The sequence below is a fragment of the Vipera ursinii genome (genome assembly GCF_947247035.1).
Source record: "Vipera ursinii genome assembly, chromosome: 1".
Taxonomy (NCBI): domain Eukaryota; kingdom Metazoa; phylum Chordata; class Lepidosauria; order Squamata; family Viperidae; genus Vipera; species Vipera ursinii.
In genome coordinates, this window is record NC_139512.1 from 216,780,150 (window position 1) to 216,802,903 (window position 22,754).

Consider the following 22,754-nt stretch of genomic DNA (forward strand, 5'->3'; position numbering starts at 1 on the left):
TGCCTTTGTGGAAATCCATTTTTAAACATTCAGATCTATTCTTTGTTATGTCACGTTGCTGCAAGCTTATATGTAGGTGAAAAGGTAAAAACTTGATTTTCCATGCTTGGTTGTGCCTTCTTCGTACTAAAGTGTGGTATAACTTGCTTTGCAAATATATTACACTAGATAATCAGCATAGGAATGATAGAAACCTCTTGTCTCCATCCCCAACAAGTTATTTAAAGTTAGGCTGGATTTCCTAATTTCCAAATCACCTTTGAGGGGAATATAACCTTTCCTTTGAATCATTTTTCATTGGGAGAAAGATAGCTATATAAATGTTACAGAAAGAAAGAGAGAAAGAAAGAAAGGAAAGAAGAAAGAAAGAAAGAAAGAAAGAAAGAAAGAAAGAAAGAAAGAAAGAAAGAAAGAAAGAAAGAAAGAAAGAAAGTTTTTTCACTACAACCCTCAAGATTTTCTGGCTTTCTATGGTGCACCAGGTTCTGTGGAAACTGTTCGAGGAGAGAAGCAACCTAGAATTAAGGAGAAATTTCATGACAGTTAGAACAATTAGTTAGCAGAACAACCTGCCTCCAGAAGCGGTGAATGCTCCAAGGTTTTTAAGAAGAGACTGGACAGCCATTTGTCTGAAATGGTATAGGGTTTCCTGTCTGAGCAGGGGGTTGGACTAGATGACCTCCAAGGTCGCTTCCAGCTCTATTATTATTATTATTATTATTATTATTATTATTATTATTATTATTAGTAGTAGTAGTAGTAGTAGTAGTAGCAGCAGCAGCAGCAGCAGCAGCAGCAGCAGCAGCAGCAGCAGAAGCACTACTAGTAATACTAGTACTTGGGCTGTTTTGTGACCAAGAGTATCTATGATTGCGAGTTCTAAATGAATACACAAAGACAAAGAAATATTTTGCTTTGCTAATGTGAAACAGGCTGGCTGAGAGATCCAGCATTTCCTCGCTGCCTGCCTCTTATTTCCTTAGAATCCACAGATTATGAATTTGAATTTACTATACTATATCTAAACTGACTGAGGTGTTTTCCTTTTTTTTTTCTTCAGCTAACCACCTTCTGGGAATGCAGTTTTCAAGGTGATCTTCATCCCACTGAAACAAGACTGAAACCTCATACCTTGAGTTACGGCTGCAGTTGGCATCAGGCAGCCCGGGAGTCATGGGAAGCAGAAGGAGGCCCAGGAAAGGAATGGGGATATGCTGCAAGGGGGAGGCCCGGCACAGAAGTCAGTTGGGTAGCTAACGGGTGTGGAGGACATGTGATTGGAAGAAGCACAGGCTGCACGCAATCACAGGGAGGCCGAGAAAAGCTGCACCCTGCACCCATTTTCTCATGCCTCCCTGAGCTTGTACATGTGCACCGCACATACATACACACAGGCTACCTGTGCCCTGTTTCCTTCCCTGTCATTGCATACAACTTGTAACCCTCATTCCCTGGCCTTCTGAACTTGTACCACACTGAGCTCTCCTTCCCCCAACTGACACGTGGCTTGCGCTGGGCTATCCAGGGCCTTCCACCCCACCGCCCCACCCCACCCAGCACCTCTGCACTCCTTACCTGGGATTCCCTCTGCTTCCCACTTAGTGACCTGTAAGACTGCGTCTTGGGTTATCTACTACTAAGGACAACCAGGACTGCCTGGATTGTTGTCACTGAGCAATCATGTGGCATTGTGCTTTACCACATCTCACAATCCCCCTCCCAATTGCAGCCATAACTTGAGGACTACCTGCATTTACAAAGATTCTCCTGTATCACCAAATAATGAAGAAATTCCTTTTACGGCTGTTACCGCGCTGTGCTGCGCCGCGCCTCCCTGTGCCTCCAGCAGTGCCTGGCGTCCCCTTCCTTCTGGAGGTCAAAGCAAGGAAGAGACTTCCATCAGTTGGAATGCCCTCAACAAGTGCCCTCCGCACAAGCTATGGGCCTTGACCTTCTCTGATCACCGTGCCCTGACAGCTTCCGCCCTGACGGCCTGGAATGGTAAGAAAGAAAACCTCAAGAACGCCCAGGAGGAAGACATCAAGGGTGCTTTGGACAGCGGCCTTGCCTGGCAAGGTCAGTATATTCCATCTGGCCAAACAGGAGCAGCTGCCAGGTCTTTGTTTCCAACTATGCTTAATAAAAATCAGAGCTTTGGTTTTATTATCTACTCTCTTTTGTTGCTATATTGTGCCTGAGCTACTGTGATGTTTGCTGTCTCTTCTTCACCTGTTTCCTCCCCTCCCTTCTCTCCCCACCTTCACCTGTCCCTTTTGTCGGCTTCTCTCATGAGAGAAAGATATAAATCTGGCTTCCATGAAAAACCTAGAAGTCCTGGCTTATTCTTTTCTCCAGTATGTCCCCATCACCATCTTTGTATGTGAAATCCAGCTTCTTCTGGTCAACGTCAATCCTCATCTGCAGCCAAAACAACAAAATGTCTCCCAAGCAGGGACGTCTCACTCGCAGACCTCTTGAAATAAAAATATATTTAAACCTTTGGGGTGGGGAGAGATTCTCTTGAAGCTCTTTTCACAAAGACTCAACAGGGATCAAAATGGTGAGGAGTCGTGAAGAATCGGATCCTTGTTCAGTTTTTGCAGAGAAACGCCACCAGCAACTTTGCCAAAAGAAAGCAATGAGTGGCAGGGTCATGTCAGATTGACGAAGACTGCATCTTAAAAAGTGACCATTATACTGTGTGTTGTATGTATTTTGGTGTTTAAATAAATACATTGTATTGTAATGCTGCAAAAGTGTTTTTTATTTTATTTTTTCATTTTATTTTTATACATTTATTCATATTCCATTAATACAGTTTGCAACTATGCACTTGTATAAAGCCATAATGTTGACAGTTATATCATTCATACTTGTTTATTCAGCATGTCTGCACTCAGCAGTTAAATATAACGAAAAGTCACAGGTATGTACTTATTACCTAACAAGCAGTCCCAAGTCTTTTATCAGTTGTGAATGCCTTAAATTAATTTTGTTCCCTTAAAGTTTATCCTCATTCCTGATATTTAAGAGAGAAAAGAATGCAGAGGTTTACCAGCTCTTAAATGCAATTTTGCTTTGTTGCAGAATAATAGTGCACTATGTTTACATGTAATAGTTTATATCAATGTCAGTCTATATGAATGTGTACCTAATAGATTTGAGAGGGGAGGGGGGGAATCAACTAATAAACATTGCTTCCAGAAACAATGAACTGGTAGTATTAGAACTAATATATAACTTTCATGCATAGGTATTTTGAAATCAGTTCTTTGTTCAATTCTCAGTATTAGTCACACTGACTTTGTATTATTACTAAGTGCTATGATTTTCACTTTTTTGCATACTATCCTAGCTGTGTGTTTTATTTCTGGAAAAATATAACTATTTTTACATTTTCATCGCACAATGTTTAAGGAATTTTACAATAACTGAAAAATACTGTAGATGTATTTTAAAAACCTTTCAGTCCTATTCTCTAAGCACATAGCTTTAGCAACAGGAAAATAATCTCAGTTGTTTGTGTTTGAGAACTTTGTGGAAGGAAAAGGCCATGGAGGCACTTAATCTATTTTTTTTATGTTGTACAGAATATAATTTGTAAACTCATTCATGCCCTGTCCATAATTTATCCCACAAATGCATGTTTTGTATAAAATTTGCAGGATGCTATGTTAAACACAATGAGAGTAAAAAAGAAAAAAGAAATATTGGAAACTCTTTGGGATTTTTTTAAAAAAATATGCATATGTATGCACAGTTGTATGTTAATAACAGTGGAATGTAGAATCTATTATTTGAACAAAGGGACTGATACATTTCACTAGATTTTGTTTTTATTTCAGTAACAGAAATTAGGTATTTAAAACGAGAGGACCAGGAACTTTGGTTTCCACCCTCATAAAAATTGGAATTGGTGTAGAACTCCTACATATTTCCCATTTATTTGTGCAGTTATATGCAGTTAACGTCTGAGCTCAACACACACTTGAGATCGTCTATAATTCAAGCCTCACTTGTTAGGAGTTCACTTCCGTAGATCACACACAAGAGATTCACTTGGACCTATAACATGGCTGTTTCCACTGACACAAGCTGAAAATCATGTACCTATAAATTAGTGCATATCCTAGCTTGCACATTTAAATATATTTCTATTTTGGTTAATTTTTAAACTTCATGACATGGTGAAAGAATATTGTCTTGTGTGTGCTTGCTCTGAACAGTGAGTGTACAACAAATTATTTTAAGAAATGCATATTTTGCATACAAAATTTACTGTTTAAAAATGTAAACAATAAATCTTGTTTCAATTCACTAATGGCATACATATTTTATATTATAAATTGTTATTTGTGGGATGATCTGAATTGGAAGAAATATATTTTTTTTAAATAAACTATTTGAGTAAGATATTAATATTAGCAAGTTGATTTTTTTTAAAAAAATAACGTGAATAACTGCACTGTACTTGAAACTGGCATTGTATAGATTCAGTTGGCTCTTACATGGCTATGGGAAAATCTATAGTTAAAAAGTAATTTTATTTAGTATCTTTCAGGCTTTTAAATGCAGATCAGAGCTTTGCTTTTAGAAAGAAGCCTGATCATGATTTACTTTTTTATCCAAAATAATTAGTTTAAGCTTATCAGGATATGAGTCCTTCGGGAGAAGGGCGGTATACAAATAAAATTATTATTATTATTTTTATGAAGAGAATTCTGCATGAATTTTTCTGTCAGAGAAGTGTTCCATCAATTCCAAAATAGGAAAACTGTAACACTATTTTGCTCATGTTCACACCTTCCTAGGTCTTAAGTGTTCATATGATTATTATTAAATTTAAAAGCCACCCAATTCTCAAGGATCGTGCAGATCATAATTAAAGAACTTACAATAAAACATAAAAAATAAAGATACAGGATTATTCTTTGCTGTCTGCACAACGTACGCATTGCTTCTGAAACTGACCATAAGTTGCACTCTTCCATAGACATTTTAAAACTTTACTTTGTTCTACCAGACACAATGATGTAATTCATCCATAGACATGAACTATTCAAACCACCTTGGCAAGCTTCACCACATTAGTTAATGTGAAACTATAAACTTAAATCTTAAGATTTCTTCAGTTAAAGCTTCGTCCAGGACCAATTGTTTTGCTTTAGCCCCCATATTTTGCCATTATAAGTATCAAGAGATCTAAGCACTAGCATATAATTACTAAATTCAGTATGAGCCAGTGTTCTATCTTGAAATGGATGGGTGAAATTCTGCAGTGAGAGATGACGTATATTTTTAGATTTGGTAAGCTAGCATCAGCTGTAAAGAGATCTAATTTACTAACTGCCTCATTCAGTGACTATTCAAAGTTATAATGGCGCTGAAAAAATAACTGACCAATGCCTTCATTTATGAGATCTACAGGGTCTTTTAAGTCACCTGATCATCATTAGTCAGAATATAATCTGGGTCTGACATTTTTATTTTTTCCTCTTGCAGAAAATGAGGAAAGGGGTTATAAAAGAGTAAGCAGGAATATTTGATCAAATTTACCATTTTTTCAGAATTCCTAAATTACATCTTGAGTAATTGCAAGTACTTCCAATGAATGTCTTCTGTGGTCATTTTTCTAGTAGTTATTTTTAAGCAAAAAACAAAAAGAAATCCCGAGTAAGAGTAAAAAAACTCCTCTCTTCTTTTTCCCTTATTTCACCCACTTTCACTTCATAGTAAAAATAAAAATAGAAAAATTCTGTCCTCTTAACCATTTAAAAAACTTTTTAGGTCTCACCAATAGTCAAATCTCTCCTCTTACTGATAATCTCAAAAGGAGGTATAACTCACTGCAAGGAATCTTGCTTGCTGCATCTATAATTAATTGCTTCTTAAAAGGTTAAGAGATGGAGAAAGCAAAGCTGTAAATGTCCATATCAGCTCTGTTGCAGTTGAGAATAGAGATGAAAATTCAGAGTATCTGCATTTCCCCCCCTAATTTAATCAGAAGGAGCTTCTGTCCAGAACACACGTTTAATTCCACACTCTTCCTTGATCCAAAGAGATAAAAGATATCGCCAAACTTTGGAGAGCCCCAGATTGAGTCAGGTTCTCATTACCCACTAGAAGCAACTCTCCAGGGGGGAAAACTGATGATTTTGAGAGATGAATGGATGAAAGATTTGTAAAATTAAGACAGGAAATTGAAAAAATATCTGGCAATGTAAAACAAAAATTCTAGAGTAAATCTGAGGTCCAGGATAGACAGTTTGAAAGAAAATTGGATGATTTATAGGAATTGAGAAAGTCATCTGCTTGAAATATAGAGCGATTCTGGAAGTTCTAGATGAAAATATTAGAAGCCCACTTAATCACTTGTAATCCCTTGCTTTCTGCGAGGGGGGAAGAAATAGGTGATTTCTGCAGGCAATCTCCTGTGCCTGGCTCCTTTTTTTCCTCCCTCCTCCAAAGCAGAGATTATTTATTTATTTATTTATTTTGATTTATATACCGCCCTTCTCCTGAAGGACTCAGGGCGGTGTACAGGGCAATAAAAATAAGAATACAGGATACAAGATTTAAAGTTAAATGATTGTGCCCAATGTAGTAAGTTAGTTAAAAATAATGTTAAAACCCCAAACCCATCAGGCCAGGCCGGCTTGTTCGAATAGATAAGTTTTTAGATCACGCCGGAAGGAGCGAAGGTCGGGGGCCATCCGTAGTTCAGCCAGTAAGCGGTTCCAAAGGACTGGTGCGCCCACCGAGAATGCTCTCCCCCTGGGGGTCACCAGTCGACATTACAAGAGAATGAGCAGACACACAATAGAGAATACACTGGGTTGTTTGTATAATGCACTCACAGCCCATGGCCCTCAGACCCCTTCGAGGCTGTGGGCCCAGCACATTTGTTTTGATGAATATTCCCAACTCTTGTAATCCCTTCCTCTCCAAATACAAACAATTCCTGTCTTGCTAATTATCCTAGTACTGGGCTGAACATTCCAAAGGGCAGGGTAGTTGGGGAAAGGGAAACAGTCATAGTCATGTGATTTCTCACTCAGCGACAGCTTCACTTAATGACAGAGTCCCAATTGTGATCACTAAACAAGGATTACCGGTATGTCTTATTTTAATCTGACTAATCTGATTTATTAAGATTTTAATAGGATATTAAATATTTAATAGAATTTTACTCCGCTGTAGGATTTGTTACTGTAAGTCATAATTTGGAGAAGTCTTGCCTGTTGGATCCTGGCTTTTGTCCCTTAAAGATTCATTACCTCCCTAGGACAGTATTAAGGAAAGTGGCAACAACAAAATAAGTAAGTGACAAAGAGTCTTTCTCCTAAATTTGAGAAAAATCAGTTCTTCATTTGAACACAAAGCCACCAGAAAATAACAGTTTTGTCCTATAAATAAAATTGAGCTTTCTTTTATACCCTGTTCAATAATATTCAGGTATCCTGTTCTGATTTCTTCAAGAAATGAATGCATTTACAGAATGACATAGAGTGCATTCAGAAAGTATTCAGACCTTCACTTTTGCCAGTTTTGCTATGCTGCAGCCTGATTCTACAGGTATTGAATGAAATTCATGTTATTTCTCATTAATGTACACTCAGGACCCCATAATGACAAAATGAAATCAGAATTTTAGAAACGTCTGTAAATTTATTTAAAAAAACCTGAAATATCACATTGGAATTAGTATTCAGACTCTTTGCAACAATACTTGAAATTTAACTCGGGTGCCTCCCATTTCTCCTGATTGCTGCTGACATGTTTCTACACCTTGATTGGAATCTACCTGTGGCAAATTAAAGTGCACATGGTTTGGAAAGGAACACACCTCTCTATAAGCCTCACAGCTGACAATGCATACTGCAAGTGAGCAAAAGACATGAGGTCAAAGGAACTGCCTGCAGAGCACAGAGACAGGATTATTGCAAGGCACAGATCTGGGGAAGGCTACAATAAAATTTCTGCTACACTGAAGGTTCGTAAGAGCACAGTGGCCTCCATAATTCTCAAATGGAAGAGGTTTGGCACAACGAGGACTATTCTAAGAGCTGGTTGCCTGGTCAAACTGGGGGGGGGGCGGGGCGGGGAAGGAAGCCTTAGTAAGGAAGGTGACCACTCTGAGCTCCAGAGATCCTGTGTGGAGACGGGACAAAGTTCTAGAAGGATAATCTTCACTGTAGCCCTCCACTGATCTGGGCTTTATGGCAAAGTGGCTAGCTAGACAGATGATGTAAAGCCTCTCCTCAGTGCAAAGCACATGAAAGCCCGCTTGGAGTTTGCAAAAAAAAAAAAAGCACCTGAAATACTCTCAGACTGGGAGGAACAAGATTCTCTGGTCTGATGAAACCTAGATTCGACTCTCTGGCCTCAATTCTAAACGTTATGTTTGGAGGTAATCAGGCACTGCTCATCACCTGCCCAATATCATCCCAACAGTGAAGCATGGTGGCAGCAACATCATGCTGTGGGGGTGTTTTTCAGCAGCAGGGACTAGGAGACTGGTCAAGGTTGAGGGAAAGCTGAATGGAGCAAAGTACAGGGATATCCTGTTCCAGGTTCAGGACCTCAGACTGGGCTGAAGATTCACTTTCCAACATGACAATGATCCTAGGCACACAACCAAGACAACACAGGAGTGGCTTAGGGACAACTTTGTGGGCTTGTATTAATTTAATTGTATTTTATTCTCTCTTTTTGTATTGTTTTTAACTTGCCCTGTGAACTGCCCTGAGTCCTTCGGGAATAGGGTGGTATATAAATTCAATTAAATAAATAAATAAATAAACTGTGTGAATGTCCTAAAGTGGCCTAGCCAGAGCCCTGACCTGAACCCTGAACATCTCTAGAAGGGCCTGAAAATGGCTGTCCACCGACTGTTGCCATCCAACCTGAGCTTGCGAGGATTTGCAAGGAAGAACGGTAGAAAATCCCCAATCTAGGTGTGCAAAGCTTGTCGTATCATCATGCCCCAAGAGACTCGAGGCTGTAAATGCTGCCAAAGATGCTTCAACAAAATACTGAGTGAAGGGTCGGAATACTTATGCCAATGTGATATTTCAGGGTTTTTTTCTTTTTAATAAATTTACAGATATTTCTAAGCTTCTCTCTTCAGTTTCTCATTATTGGATACTGAGTGTAGATTAAGGAGAAAAAAATTAATTTCCACAACTGTAGAATCAGGCTGCAGCAATAACAAAATTGACAAAAGTAAAGGTGTTCTGAATATTTTCTGAATGCGCATAAGTGCACAACCAGTTTGGTCTAGTTCAGACATGTCAAACACAAGGCCTGTGGGCCAGATGCGGCCCGACATGTGGTTCCATCCGGCCCGGGGACCTGCTCTGAAAAGAGCGAAGGACTGGCCCGCTGCACCTTGGCCCGGCCCAGGCCAACTGGGCGCTGATCTACAAGCTGGTTGCATCCATCAAAGCCAGAACGCGCTCAGCGTTAAATCCACGGGGCAGCCCCACCCCCACCCCCTGCGTGCGTGCGCAAGCAGAATCCAGTGTCCCTGCTGGCTGTCTTGTCATGCATGCTGACTTCACCCAGGATGCTGGCGCTGGCCATCTGCTTTGCACACACTCAGGGGGTGGGGCAGAGGTGGCAAGGCATCCTAGCCACACCTACCCGGCCACCAGAGGGCAACCACAATGCTGATGTGGCCCTTAATGAAATTGAGTTTGACACTCCTGGTCTAGTTGGTTAAGGCACCAGGCGAGAATCAGGAGACTCTGAGTTCTAGTTCCACCTTAGGCACACAGCCAGCTGAGTGACCTTGGGCCAGTCACTCCCTCTCAGCCCGAGGCAAACCTCTTCCACAAAACTTTGTCCAATAAAGTACAGGGACTAGTCCAGATAGTCGCTAGGAGTCCACATTGACTCGAAGGTACACTTACAAACACACACAAACACCCTCTTCATCTCAGATGGAATGCATGTATATGTTTTTCTCTCTTAATCCTTATAAAAATCCTGACAAACCAGGCTAAACAAAATGTAGTTTGCCCCACCCCTATGATAAAATCTGTTGCATCTCTAATTTGACAAAAGTCCTTCGGGATAAGCTGAACTCAAAAGTACTTAATTTCTCTGCTGACAATTTCCCACATGATAAGAGCGGGTCATATGCATATATTTTTATTCCCATGTGAGATGCACAATTATTCAGAAGAGTTAAAGAAATTTTGAAAATGTAATTAAGCTCCTTCACTTAACATTAAACCAAAGCACTTTATTTTCTCAATTAAGTTTAATTGCAGAAAGCTGCATACTTAATTCAAAGAATAGACACATAGATTTAGAAGCTTCACTAATATCTTTTGAAATGCCAACATTCTTTATTGCTGAAATAACTTTCAGAATTAAGCACTAGTGATACATTTATACTTCTTGAAACCTAGTGGGCCACTAGACCAAGTTCACAGAGTTGTTGAAATATTGTTGATGTTCTTTAAGTGTCATGTATTTGTTTATATTTGGAAGCAAAGGTATAAGGTTAGCATTGTTACAGCTACTCAAAATAGTAGCAATACAAATTTGGTTCAAAAAAAATATAGACTGAAACATAAACCCAAACAGAGTATCAAGATTAACATATTTAAAGTGCAGGAACTGAAATACAAGAGGTTTTTTTTGTAGTTGAAGCTGTTTTGAAATAACCTTAACTAAATAAAATACACAGTTCTTTTTTAAGATGAAGATTTAGACCTTTAGAGGGCCATTTAGTATGAGGAAATCAGACAAAGATTTCCTTATATAGGCTAATTTATCTTTAGAGGATAAATTTCACCTTTAAGAGTTGCCAGAAACGCAGTTCTGAAAAACCAACCATTCAATATAAAACATTAGTTTTTTGTTGGCTTGAACTGTTGTTGGTCCTACTGTGGTGTGTGCACACACTAGAAGAGTGGGACTCTCCATGGAGATAACCAACAAATAAGACTCAACCAGTTGTAGAAGTCTGTTATGCAATCTGCTCATATAAAATGAAAGACTTCATTCACCTCTAGCCAATATTTTTTTTTACAAACAATAAGTATAACCATCACAATGCACCTGAAGTGTGGGCACTGAATGTTAGGTACATGTACAGTATGTAAACATTAGCTCTCATTTAATGGAATGTCTCATTTTCATCCATGTCATTTAAAAAGGAGCGGGGTCTGCATCTTAGTCTTGCTTCTTAGCCTTCCGGTATTCCAATATAGTAGCGATGACCCAAACATTAAGAGCCATCATGACTACAAAACGGATCAGAACTAGGAAGAGGAGGAAAGAATACTCATTAGCAACTACATATCTTAAAATGAAACAAGCAAGATAAATCAATTTTAAATTTAGGAAATAGCTTCAATAGCTTTCAAACTAATAGCACAATATCCATGCTAGTAGAAGAAAAACTCCTGAACTTTTCTCCTCATCCCAAAGCATCATGTTGTTCCTTCCCCCCTGACTCCTTTCAAACTCCAAATTTGTAGCTTCCAGGGTTCCTTTGAAAGAAGTGACATTTTGAGGTGGTTTATAGAATAAATTGAATTCCTTCTTGTGCCTCTGAAGCTCCACAAGTGGGGAAAAATTTTTTTTCAGTCCTACTTAACTTTGGGCTTCAAGAAGGGCACAAGATCAGTCACAAACCAAAAACAAGTCCTTCAGTAAAGTGAAGTCTGTTCTTAGAAATGGGTTTCTGCACACCAAACCTTTTAATGCAGTGGGAATATGAATTTGACTTAGAAAAGAGGAAGTGCAATATTAAACCATTACAAAGAAAGATATTTGGAGTCCGGGCGAAGTAGAAAGAAATTCAAAATAACACTGCGATTGGACTAGGTGGAAGTGGAAGTGGAGAGAATTTCTGACAGGTTTTCAGGATTCTGTTACAACACCTTCCCCAGTTGTGATGGGAGTTTCCCGACACTCCCATGTAACACCTCTGCTCCGCGAGCTGCACTGGCTTCCAGTTGCCCTCCGGGTGAGATTCAAGGTGCTGGTGATGACCTATAAAGCCCTAAATGGCATGGGTCCGGGTTATCTTAGGGAGCACCTGCTGCCAGCATCAATCTCCCATCATCCTGTGCGCTCCCACAGGGAGGGCCTCCTTAGGGTGCCGCCGGTCAGTGAGTGCCGGTGGGTTATCCCTAGGGGGAGGGCGTTCTCTGTGGGCACGCCTGCCCTGTGGAACGACCTGCCTGTGAAACTCCAGACCGCCCCCGACCTTCGTTTGTTTCGCCGGGACCTGAAAACCTGGTTGTTTGATTTAGCTGGCCTGGGCTGAGGGGTTTTAAATTTTTTAATTTTAAATTAAATTTTAAATTTGGGCTAAGGTTATTTAATTCTATTTTAATTTTAACTGTATTTTAACTTTTGTACTGTTTTAACTGTTTTTAACTTTGCCCTGTAAACCGCCCTGAGTCCTTCGGGAATAGGGCGGTATAGAAATCTAATAAATAAATATAAATAAATAAATAAATAAATAAATAAATAAATAAATAAATAAATAAATAAATAAAAAATATTAAAAGCGCATTCCAAGATCCTAGGCCATTTTATGGTCTGATCCACTTCAAAGGGCAGACATCTCTCAATTAGCATGTAACTAGTAACATAAGGACATTGTGACAGATACTTACTTACCTCACCACCCTTTGACAGGCTCTAGATCTGGGGTGCCAAACTGCCGGCTCGAGGGCCCGTATGCATCATAGCGAAACCGCGCTATGGCAAAAAAGTCACGATTATGTCGCGACACATCACTTGACGTTGTGAGTTTGACACCCCTGCTCTAGCTTATAAGAGGAATTCCCTTGTCTTATGTAGAATCTTGTGTGACTTATACAGAATCCCTCACAATCACAGTATTTAAAGTCAGCTCTCATAAAGCCGTATCGTCATTTCAGCACATCTAGGTAAAGAAATCCTTTCTGCCTCGATGAGGCATTTGCAAAATTATTTTTGTTGTTATTTTCAAATACAAGGGATTAATAGTAAACTTAAAGCCTGTCTTCCCCAGAAAATATACAACATTTGTCTGCATGTAAACGTACATAATCAAATCTGCACAGGCACAGCAAATTTCCAGTTTTGATCATAGTTGCAAAGAGAACCGTTTCAGCACTCCCATTCAAAGCTTTGGAGGATTAGAGGCCAACGAAGGACATAGACTGGGGTTGAATCCTCCACTCTCTGAAGCACCTTCCCAGGCTTTACAGCACTCTGTGCAAATCCAGCCAGCGTCCTCCACTGATTTTTCCAGTGAATGAAGGGCAGCAGATGACCGAATGATGAAGGGGAAGGGGCGTGTTTCCCCACACCCCACACTGCCTATTTCAACTGCTCAAACATGACTAAGCTTTGCAATCAAGGATGCCTTGCTTCACATCTTCCTTTTGATTCTTAAAGAGAAAGTGGCTTGTGAGTGGGAAAGTTTGTGTTGTTCTATTTAGCCCTTTATTCTAATGAGACTTCTTCCCTATTCCTTCTTCTCTTTTTTCCCCATAGCCATTAAGAACATATGGGTAATTTTGGCATCCTTCAAAGGAGGCCAGGTGAGGAGACAGACACTACAAGGACTACAGGTACCGGTAGTAGTCCACCAAGCAATGTGGACATAAAGCAGAACAACACGAGACTGCATCACTTACTGATGGCAATCTTGGCAGTCCCCATTGCTGTCCTTAAAGAGACGTTCACAGGTCATGAAGCAAGGACCTCTGGCACAATTTCCTGCTGGCTTCCAGCAACCAGTCAGTGGGAAAGCCAGCAGGGTGTTGCAAGCGCTGGTCAACTGGCAAGGAGGTTAGGAAGCAGATAGGTGGCTCCTAGCGGGTGGGGAAGGCCATATGCTGAAAGCACATCAAGGGTTGGTGTGGCTTCTGCCAGGTGGAAGAGGGTGTGTGTGTGTGTGGTGGGGTGCTGATGTGGCTCATTGTGAGTGCAGCAAGGGTTGAGGTAACTGCTGCCGGGTGAGAGTGACTTTCAACCTTCCCTGCTGGCTTCTCCATTGACTCTGCTTGTGGGAAGCTAGCAGGGAGGGGTTACAAAGGGCAACCCTGTGACTGTGAGATGTTGCCACTGTTGTAAGAGTGAGCCAACGGCCAAGTGTCCAGACTGAGATCATGTGACTGTGACTCTGGGGGTGCTGGAATAGCTGAAACCTCAAGGACCAGTGGGAATTGCCATTCGTTCAGCGCCACTGATAATTTCAATTGCTGAAGAAGTGGTCATTAATCCGGGACTATCTGTACTAGTATTTTATTGTTATAGAGTATAATAACAGAACATGAAATCCTCTTGTCCCATAGACGATCAAAGCAGGGTTACTTTGAGTCTTAGGCACCCACTTTTCCCAGAGCTAAGATACTGTTGACTGCTAACAGTTCTTGCGTACTTTGCCAATGTTATCTTTACCTTCCTCTACATTTGCACTCTTTCTGCAGAATATGTTTAAAATCTCTGCTAAAAGACTCCCCAATAATAATGTGACATTACCTGTAGAATCCTTTGTAGTCATCAACGTTGTAAATATTCTTGCTTTATTTGGGAGAGAAAGAATGAAAATTAGCAGGTTTGAAATAAATCAGTTTCATATTTTAGCTGATAATACATTTCCATTCCCTTTCAATCCTGGCAAACAAGATATGCAGAATTATTATTGTGCCCGGTGGAGAAATCTTGTCGAGCATCTGCCAGAAATCTTCCTTTTTTTTTCTTTTGACATGCATTCACATGATCCTTCCAAAAGATTATCTTTCAACAAAGAAGGGCATCTTTCAAGCACTTGTTTTTGTCTTATCAGCAATTTTTATAGGACTCAAAGCCTTATTTCAGCAAACTGCATTTAACAGTAGTTCATAAAAGTTAACTTTTAAATTCTTCCAATAATTTTAAATTTCATTTTATTTGGTGTAGTGGTTAAGGCATCAGGCTACACACAAAAGGTCAGGAGTTCTAGTCCTAGCTGAGGCACAAAGCCAACTGGGTGATGTTGGGCCAGCCACTTTCTCTCAGACCTAGAAAAAGAGGGAATGGCAAATCACTTAAAAAAAAAAACTTCAGGTAGTCTCCGAGAATTAGACAAAACAGAACCGAAGGGGGGGGGGGAGAAATCATACTGAGAAATTCCACAAATGTTGGTAGGATAGATATCACTTACCTGCACAGGTGTATGTGGCTAATCCCCAAGTTGTGGCACTCACTTGTTCAGAATCTCTAGTCTGCCAAAGACACTGGAGCTGAGCAAGTTTACTTGCTGCACTGACCACTGTGCTCAAGTTCTGCAGAGGGGGAACAGGAATGCAACTGTTGAAGCAAAGATCGCATTGAAAGGTGGGAAGTGTCCATCGCTCAATTCTTTTTGTAAGCAGACACTAAATCACTGATGTTGCCTATTTAGAAAAGATTTCATGTCCCAGGGCCCAAAGGGCAGATTCAGCTTCAGATATAACAAAGCTGCTGCCAGTTAATGAAGATGACATTTAATGCTTGGGTCTGCACTGATGCATTACGTAATTCCTTTGCAAGTTAAGGTTAAGCCATACTGAGATTTGTTTGACTTAAGGCTATTGTATAATCCACCTACCATGGCTTAGTTAACAAATCATGGTTAAAGAAATATATTTTATTGCAGATCCTGTTTAATTGGGGGCTCTTCCAAGGTGGTATACCTAATACAAAACAGCAACTAAAATCAGTAGCTCAAAAACAGAACCCCAGAGCAACTGCAGCCCCTTTCTAGAAATTTGCATCTGATGGCAGAAGCAGAAAATACTGTAGAAATGGGAAGCAACTTATTTCTCACCTAATACCTAGAGGGTATTAGGGATGCGGTGGCTCAGTGGGTTAGGATGCTGAGCTTGTTGATCAGAAGGTCGGCAGTTTGGCGGGTCGAATCCCGAGTGCCGTGTAACAGAGTGAGCGCCTGTTACTCATCCCAGCTTCTGCCAACCTAGCAGTTCGAAAGCACGTAAAAATGCAAGTAGAAAAAATAGGGACCACTATGGTGGGAAGGTAACAGTGTTCCGTGCGCCTTTGGCGTCTAGTCATGCCGGCCACATGACCACGGAGACGTCCTCGGACAAGCGCTGGCTCTTCGGCTTTGAAACGGAGATGAGCACCGGCCCCTAGAGTTGGAAACGACTAGCACGCATGTGCGGGGGAATCTTTACCTTTACTTAATAGCTAGAGACATGCTTCAGACCCAACATAAAGAAAAGGGCTGATAAGAAGTCAAGACGTATGGAGTTGTCATGATACCAAGTGGTCCTAAACTGGGCCAGACTATGTTGGCCTAGGCCACCATTTAGTCAGCCAGGAACCTAGCTAACACGGATGAGCTGATGCAGGCTAGTGTTCTACTTCTCCAGGGATGGAGAACTTGAGAGCCTAGGACTACAGTGGGCATGCCAGTTGCCATCAGAGCTATAACTGGCAAAAATTGGTGGCAACTACTTTAGATACATAAAATAATAAAATTAAAATAAAATAATAAAATAAAACTCGACATAGTTTTATTTTTAAAAAGAACTTTCCTCCCAGGAAAAAACCCTTTGGCTCATGCAAAAATGCCCAGCCCAGCCCACAGCTCTACGGTATTGTAAGGTATGGCCTTCATTAATAGTCATGCTGATTAACAGTGTAGTGAAGTAGTGCATGATCACTCCCAAGGTCAAGTGATCACTTTAAGTTAACATATTTATTTCTTCCCAAAGCTAAGAACAAGACGAACTTGAATTTTCTGATACAATTTCTATCCATTCATCTTGTGGTTTCCAAATTTCCATGTTTTCAGACTACTTTGACCTGCCTGGCTTTACAACAACGCAAGCAAATACTAATGTGTTTCAAGGCATATACTGTATACTAACCAGTGTACCCACAGAACGTTTCTAAACTTTATTGAAAACCAAAATTAGTGAAGGAAACAATTAGAGGCTCTCTTTATTATAGTCTCTCAAGCTTGAAGTAGCAAGCTATTTTTTAAGCACGCCATACACTGGGGTCCCAAACCCACATGATCTCACTTGCCCTCCCCCTTTGCCCCCTTGCAGAGACCCATGCTGGCATAAAGAGCAATATCTTCCCAACCAACACAACTCGATTTCAACGGCTACGCCACATCATATGTAATGATGCATCTTAACTCAAGTGAAGGAAAGCAAAAGATAAACAATGAGCTTCTGACTCTTCATTTCCATGAAGTTCCTGCCCGACACATTTTATCGTGGCTTCCCATTATAAAACGCAACATCTAGAATGACTAATTATACAAGCACGTTCTTTCAACTCCTTACCATACTCAAGTCCAATATCCATTCTTGCAGAGTTATAGCATACCATCCTGCCACAAATCTAACCTTTCAGGTTAAGATACATAATACAGGTGGAGGTGAAAAGGACGCTTGGTAAATCTGATTTTAATTGATGCCATCACTTTACAGCACTCACCTCCTTTCCTTATTTGCAATCCTTTTGATATACCACTGATTTCTATTATCTTTAACCTTCACATCCACTTACATTAAATTATTCATCAAGAGAAGATGACTGAACTAATAAGTCTAGAATTATTAATTAACCATTTGCTTTTACTTTGTATGTTCAGCAAAACGGCATCGACCTGCCCCCTCAGGATCCCAAGGAAAGCTCTCTTCAGGTTAGCAAATCCAAGTGTGTATTACAAATGAAAATTGTAAAGCAGTTCAGAAAGAGATCAGAGGATGGGTTCAGAGTGTACAAAGGAAGCATCTGTGTTTGCCTCAGTTACATTTTCCCCCAGAGTTCCAAGGCTGCTTATGCAGCTGCATCCTGTTCCTGGGAAAAGATGTAGCTGCTTTAAAGAGTTGCAGACAAATGCTACACTCGTGCCCCTACTTATAGTGAAGGATCTGAATCCAGAGCACTATAGCTTCATTGCACACATTTTGCAGAGATGGACTTATATTAGTCACAGAATGAATAAGCTTGAAATTCTCAGCTTTCACTTCACACTCCATACTCTGATCCCCACATTTCTAACCCTCAGGCTGCATTGTTAGCCAAATCCACTTAAGAAACTATTGTGCAATAGCCCTGATAATACTTGGGAAATGTCTTTATGATTTCATACATCCTAACTGCAAAATGAGGTAAAATGAGGACCCAGATTGTTGAGGGCAATTAAGCTGACTTTGTAATAATGCCGCTTGGGGGGGGGGAAGCCCTAATAAGCAGGCATATACATAGAATGAAGGCTATTGCTAAGCACATTGGTTTGTGCTTAAATTGTAAGCCGCCCTGAGTCTTCGGAGAAGGGCGGGATATAAATGGGATTTTTAAAAAAAATGTTTCATTTTAGAATCCAATGAATAAAAATTTCCTATAAAAGTGTGACCCCAAGTACGTTATGTAAAATATCATATATATTCACCTATACAAACTTCTTTAGAAGCTTTAGACTCCAAGATCCACTAGTCCCAGCTTGAATACCCAACAATTAACATTGATAACAGATTTTATAGCCCAATAACTTGGCAGAGCCACTTCTTCTATCCCTGAATGAAAAGCAGGCCCACTCTGCTACACTTGAAAATTTCTCACAAAGCCCTTCTGCTCCATTAAAGAAACTTCAATTGCCAATGAAGCACATTAATCCATTAGAAAATGTTTGAACGTGAACAAACAACAAACATGGGGGAAGGCTTATTCTAAATATGGAATGCAGAAAAAACTGCCAGAAATGCTGTATAAATGGAAAAGAACAAATCCATAAGTGAAGGATACATGACTGTGTAAGGCAAAGCATGCTTCATTTTGCCATTGAAATGCAGAACAAGCAGGCAAAGAATGATATCTGAAAGAAAACAAAATAAAAGTTCATTACTGCATGACTGACAAAAACGAAAGAATGGTGGAATAATAAATGAGGAACAAATCCTACCTTGCACAATCATGATGGGATATTCTATATATGTTAGTTGAGGATAACGGTAGTAACTCATGTATCTCAAGCAAACAAGGAAACTGGGGGGGAAAAAGTGTAACTTCAATCAATGGGGTCAATTCAGACATAACCATCCAACCCAGTAATCTGAGAGCAAGCTTTATTGTTCTTTCTATTTCTGCATGTGCCTAATTTCACATCAAATAATTGCTCAAGTTTTAAACAATTTATTGTGATATTCAGACCAAGCCAATGAGTGTAAAGGCATCTCCAAAACAAGGCATAAAGGCAGAATTTGATCTTCCCAGGGCAACCAAAGAAGAGGTATTTATTTATTTATTAAATTCCAATGTCACCTATCTCGCTCTGAACAGCAACTCTCAGTGGTTTACAATTAAAATAATAAAATTTTAAAACATTAAACATTTAAAACAAGGCAGGAGAGAGAGAAAAAAAAGCGGCTGGAATCCTACCCTGATACACTGCTGAGATTGGATGCGTTTTTAGAAGGCTAATTATGCCAATTGTGAGTTTTACTAACTGTGATATTATGGCCATGTAAAACAGGAAACAATAGGAGCCAAGAAAGGAGAGGCAGCTGGATTTCACATTTGGGATCAGTGCCATGTTTGGAATGAAGCTGTACATTTTATACAAAACACATGGAGAGAAATTCAAACCTCTGTAAGGTTCTAGTTTACACTTGGGATTTAGTTCGCAAATAACAAGAAAGCCTGGTTTCCTGTCAAAAAATAGTTTTTGTGGGGGGAGGTTTCTCCTGGACTGGGAATAGTTCAAGTGCACTTGGAAATATATGCAACTTTGGGATACAGTAGTTTCTGACCTTGTGAGAAAAGTCTCAGAGAATTTCCCCACTTGTACAGCCTGTCCTGGGAATAAAAGCTTTTGAAAGGGAACACTTGTTTAAAATATCAACTCAGGAAATATTGAAAACAAAGCATAAACATAAGTGGCATTAATCTCTCAAGAATGTCTCCTACCCATTTCAGTGCTAGAATACCTCTGTTCAAGAAACTTTTCCAAGAAAGCCGGAATCTTCATCTGGATCCCATTCTATGTTGATTCTGGTAGAAGCTCTTCCTCAAACTTCACTATTCTGATACACTCTAGAATTCCAGATGTTCAATTCCCAGAATTCCCACCAAATATGCCGGAGGAGTAGAGTTCCAAGACAAGGCTGTTCCATATAAGTTAAAGGAAGAAAACCTATTTTTGTGCCAACCTTGCTTTCAATACCACATAACAGAGGCTTGCAGAACTTGGATATGAAACAGGAGAAAGTATTTCATTATCTTATGAAGAATCCTTGCCATGCCTAAAGAAGCTGCACAATACCTAACGTGGACTCGGGAAAATGCCTGTTTGAATCTTACCTTACAGAATCATTGCCACCTTATATCAAATGCGTGCTTTCATGAGCTGCACAGTTCATACGCGAGACCAAAGTAGTTTTCCACGAGTGCCAGTGAGGACATGAGTGGTCACACTGGACCCAAAATATCTTATCCGCTTTGCATCTCATTATGCATACCTCAACCACATAACTTTCCTGCATTTATGGCCATCTGCAGTATCCTGCAATCATATGACCATTTTTTAAATGTTTTTGCTGAAACCCAGTGTTTAACTTCTAGTTTGGGGCAAAAATTCCCATAACTAAAAGGACAACTGCTGCAATAAAAGGTCATAAAATCAAGTGGTCATGTGGTGAGCCACTTTACCATCACAACTTGACAACCATAATGGGCAGACTCCATTATGGTCGTATGTTAAGAACTACCTGCATGTAAGTTTCCTTGCTACAGGTATCAATGCTAAAGTTATGGAAGCCAAGAATAGGGATGTCCTAAAACAGTAAGGACAAGGCAAAGGTGTCATTTGCACATGAAAAGTAGTAGCTAGCCTTTTTCAACCCAGTATCCTCAGGATATACAGAATTTTCAGCTAGCCAGGTCAATAATAAAACTGGCTGAGAATTATGGGAGATGTAATGCAGGGTATCTGGCATTTACAGGACGAGGGAAATAAAGCTTATTTACCAACCATTTGGAGGACACTGGCTGAGTTGGTAAAGTGCACAAGGAAGAGATCAGAAAAATGATGGTTTTTCTTGTTCAAATCCGAATGTAAGGAGCCAACTGTCCCCAAACTAAGTGGCATACAACTGTCTGCCTCAAGATCCCACTTTGCTTCTTTATAGATAGGTATTGATAAAGGCACTTAGGAATTGCAGAATTATCACTATTAGCCCTATAAAATGTCATTCTTCACTTCCGTGGGGGAAGTTTCACTACAACTATCCATGAAGTGCAACAGCCTTACAGAATAACAGAGTTGGAAGGGACCTTGGAGGTCTTCTTGTCCAACCCCCTGCTCAAGCAGGAGACCCTGTACCACGGGTCGCCATATCACATGACGTGTTGTGACATATCGTGACTTTTTTCACATTGGCAGAGCTGGGATGGGCACAGCCTCCACATGATGCAACCGGCCTGCGGGCCAGCAGTTTGACACCCCTGCCCTATACCATTCCAAAGAAGCGGTAAACAGTCTGAAAAGCAAGCTTACTTAGCCCGGAGAAACAGAGAAAGAGGTTGACACACCTGAACACCACCGGATTGGGAAAAGTTGTAAAGTCTACTCCTAAAGAAAAGAAAGACGCTCATTTCCTAAGAACTTCAATGTGGGAACTCACAGTGCTTTTGGCCTGGAACCTCAAGTATCTGAGATAGGAAAATTACTTGGCATCACAAGGGAAATGCAGCCACGAGATTACCTTTTATTGTATTTATTTTATGAACTAGGGAGGGGCTCGGGGCTGAATTTTGAGTCCAATCTTAGCCTCTCTATGTGCCTCGTTTCCGGGAGGCAACAGAACCAGATATCAGCCTGCTTGCAGCTGCTGCACATTTCTTTGGCTTTACCATCCAATCGAAGGATTATTTTGCCAGTTTCTCCTCCTCCTCCTCCTCAACGACGAAACCAAACTCAAGCAAGCCAGAGAAAAGGGCAGGGCAGCTGTGGTTTGAAGGGGCGCCCGGAAAGAAAGCGGAGAAGCAGCGCCTGTGAGAAGACGAAACGAGGAGGCAAAGCGGCCAAAGCAAGAAGAGGGAAAAAAAACAAACGGCCAGATGAGGCGCCCGAGGAGTCCCAGAAGACACCTCGTGTCCCAGGCCCTCCGCCCGGCTCTCCTCTTCGAAAAACGACGGCCAGAGAGGTTGCCAACCTCCTCCCTCCAGGGAATCTTATGTATCCGCACCCGAAGCTGACTCGAGGTGGGTGGATCTTTGCCCGCGGGGCAGGTTTCCGAAAACCAGCAAAAATAGCCCCGGGCTCCAAGCGGGGAGGTGACTCGCGGGGAAGAGCCGAACCCGCAATTCCCTCCGCGGGTCTCAACTCTTCAGCGGACACCGAGAAAAGAAGCCTTCCCCTTCCCAAAAGACCGGGCAGGCGGGAAGAAGAGCCGCGGAGGTTGGTGCTGCTGCTGCTGCCGCCGCTGCCGCGCAGTTTGGCGGAGAAGTAAGTCCGTCCTTACCCGCCGAGCTCCAGCACTAAACTTTCCAGGCTGACTCCTCGGGCGGATCTGGCGGCCAGCAAGGCGGCTCCCTGGGGCAACTTGAGCACCAGGCACGCCGCGATGGTGCTCCAGTTCGCCGCCTCCAGCAAGAGCCAGCCCGGATCCATCGCTTCTTCCTGCTTCTGCCAGCGAAGAAGCGACCGGAGTGGAGCCGACGAGGGCGGGGAGAGGGTTAACCCTGGCCGGGAGGAGGAGGAGGAGCAGGCTTGGTTGCCGTGGTTACGA

At 41.0% G+C, this 22,754-nt stretch overlaps 2 protein-coding genes across 3 annotated transcripts in view; one reads left to right on the forward strand and one right to left on the reverse strand.

Annotated features, from left to right (window-relative positions):
- ROCK2 (Rho associated coiled-coil containing protein kinase 2) overlaps nt 1–4,415 on the forward strand; it is a 114,182-nt gene extending 109,767 nt beyond the window's left edge. For both annotated transcript variants that reach the window (XM_083377894.1, XM_083377895.1), the window contains one exon: nt 1,061–4,415. In XM_083377894.1, coding sequence (XP_083234020.1) covers nt 1,061–1,064 — 4 coding nt within the window. In that variant the 3' untranslated portion in view covers nt 1,065–4,415. The remainder of the gene's footprint in view (nt 1–1,060) is intronic.
- Nucleotides 4,416–10,350: 5,935 nt separating this feature from the next.
- SLC66A3 (solute carrier family 66 member 3) lies at nt 10,351–22,660 on the reverse strand. The gene is made up of 7 exons (XM_083348769.1): nt 22,488–22,660; nt 18,929–19,011; nt 18,772–18,841; nt 17,304–17,361; nt 15,167–15,287; nt 14,503–14,544; nt 10,351–11,276 (listed from the first exon to the last, which is right to left on the reverse strand). The coding sequence occupies exons 1-7, from the start codon at nt 22,634–22,636 to the stop codon at nt 11,188–11,190; spliced, it is 612 nt and encodes a 203-aa protein (XP_083204895.1). The 5' UTR covers nt 22,637–22,660; the 3' UTR covers nt 10,351–11,187.
- Nucleotides 22,661–22,754: the final 94 nt, after the last annotated feature.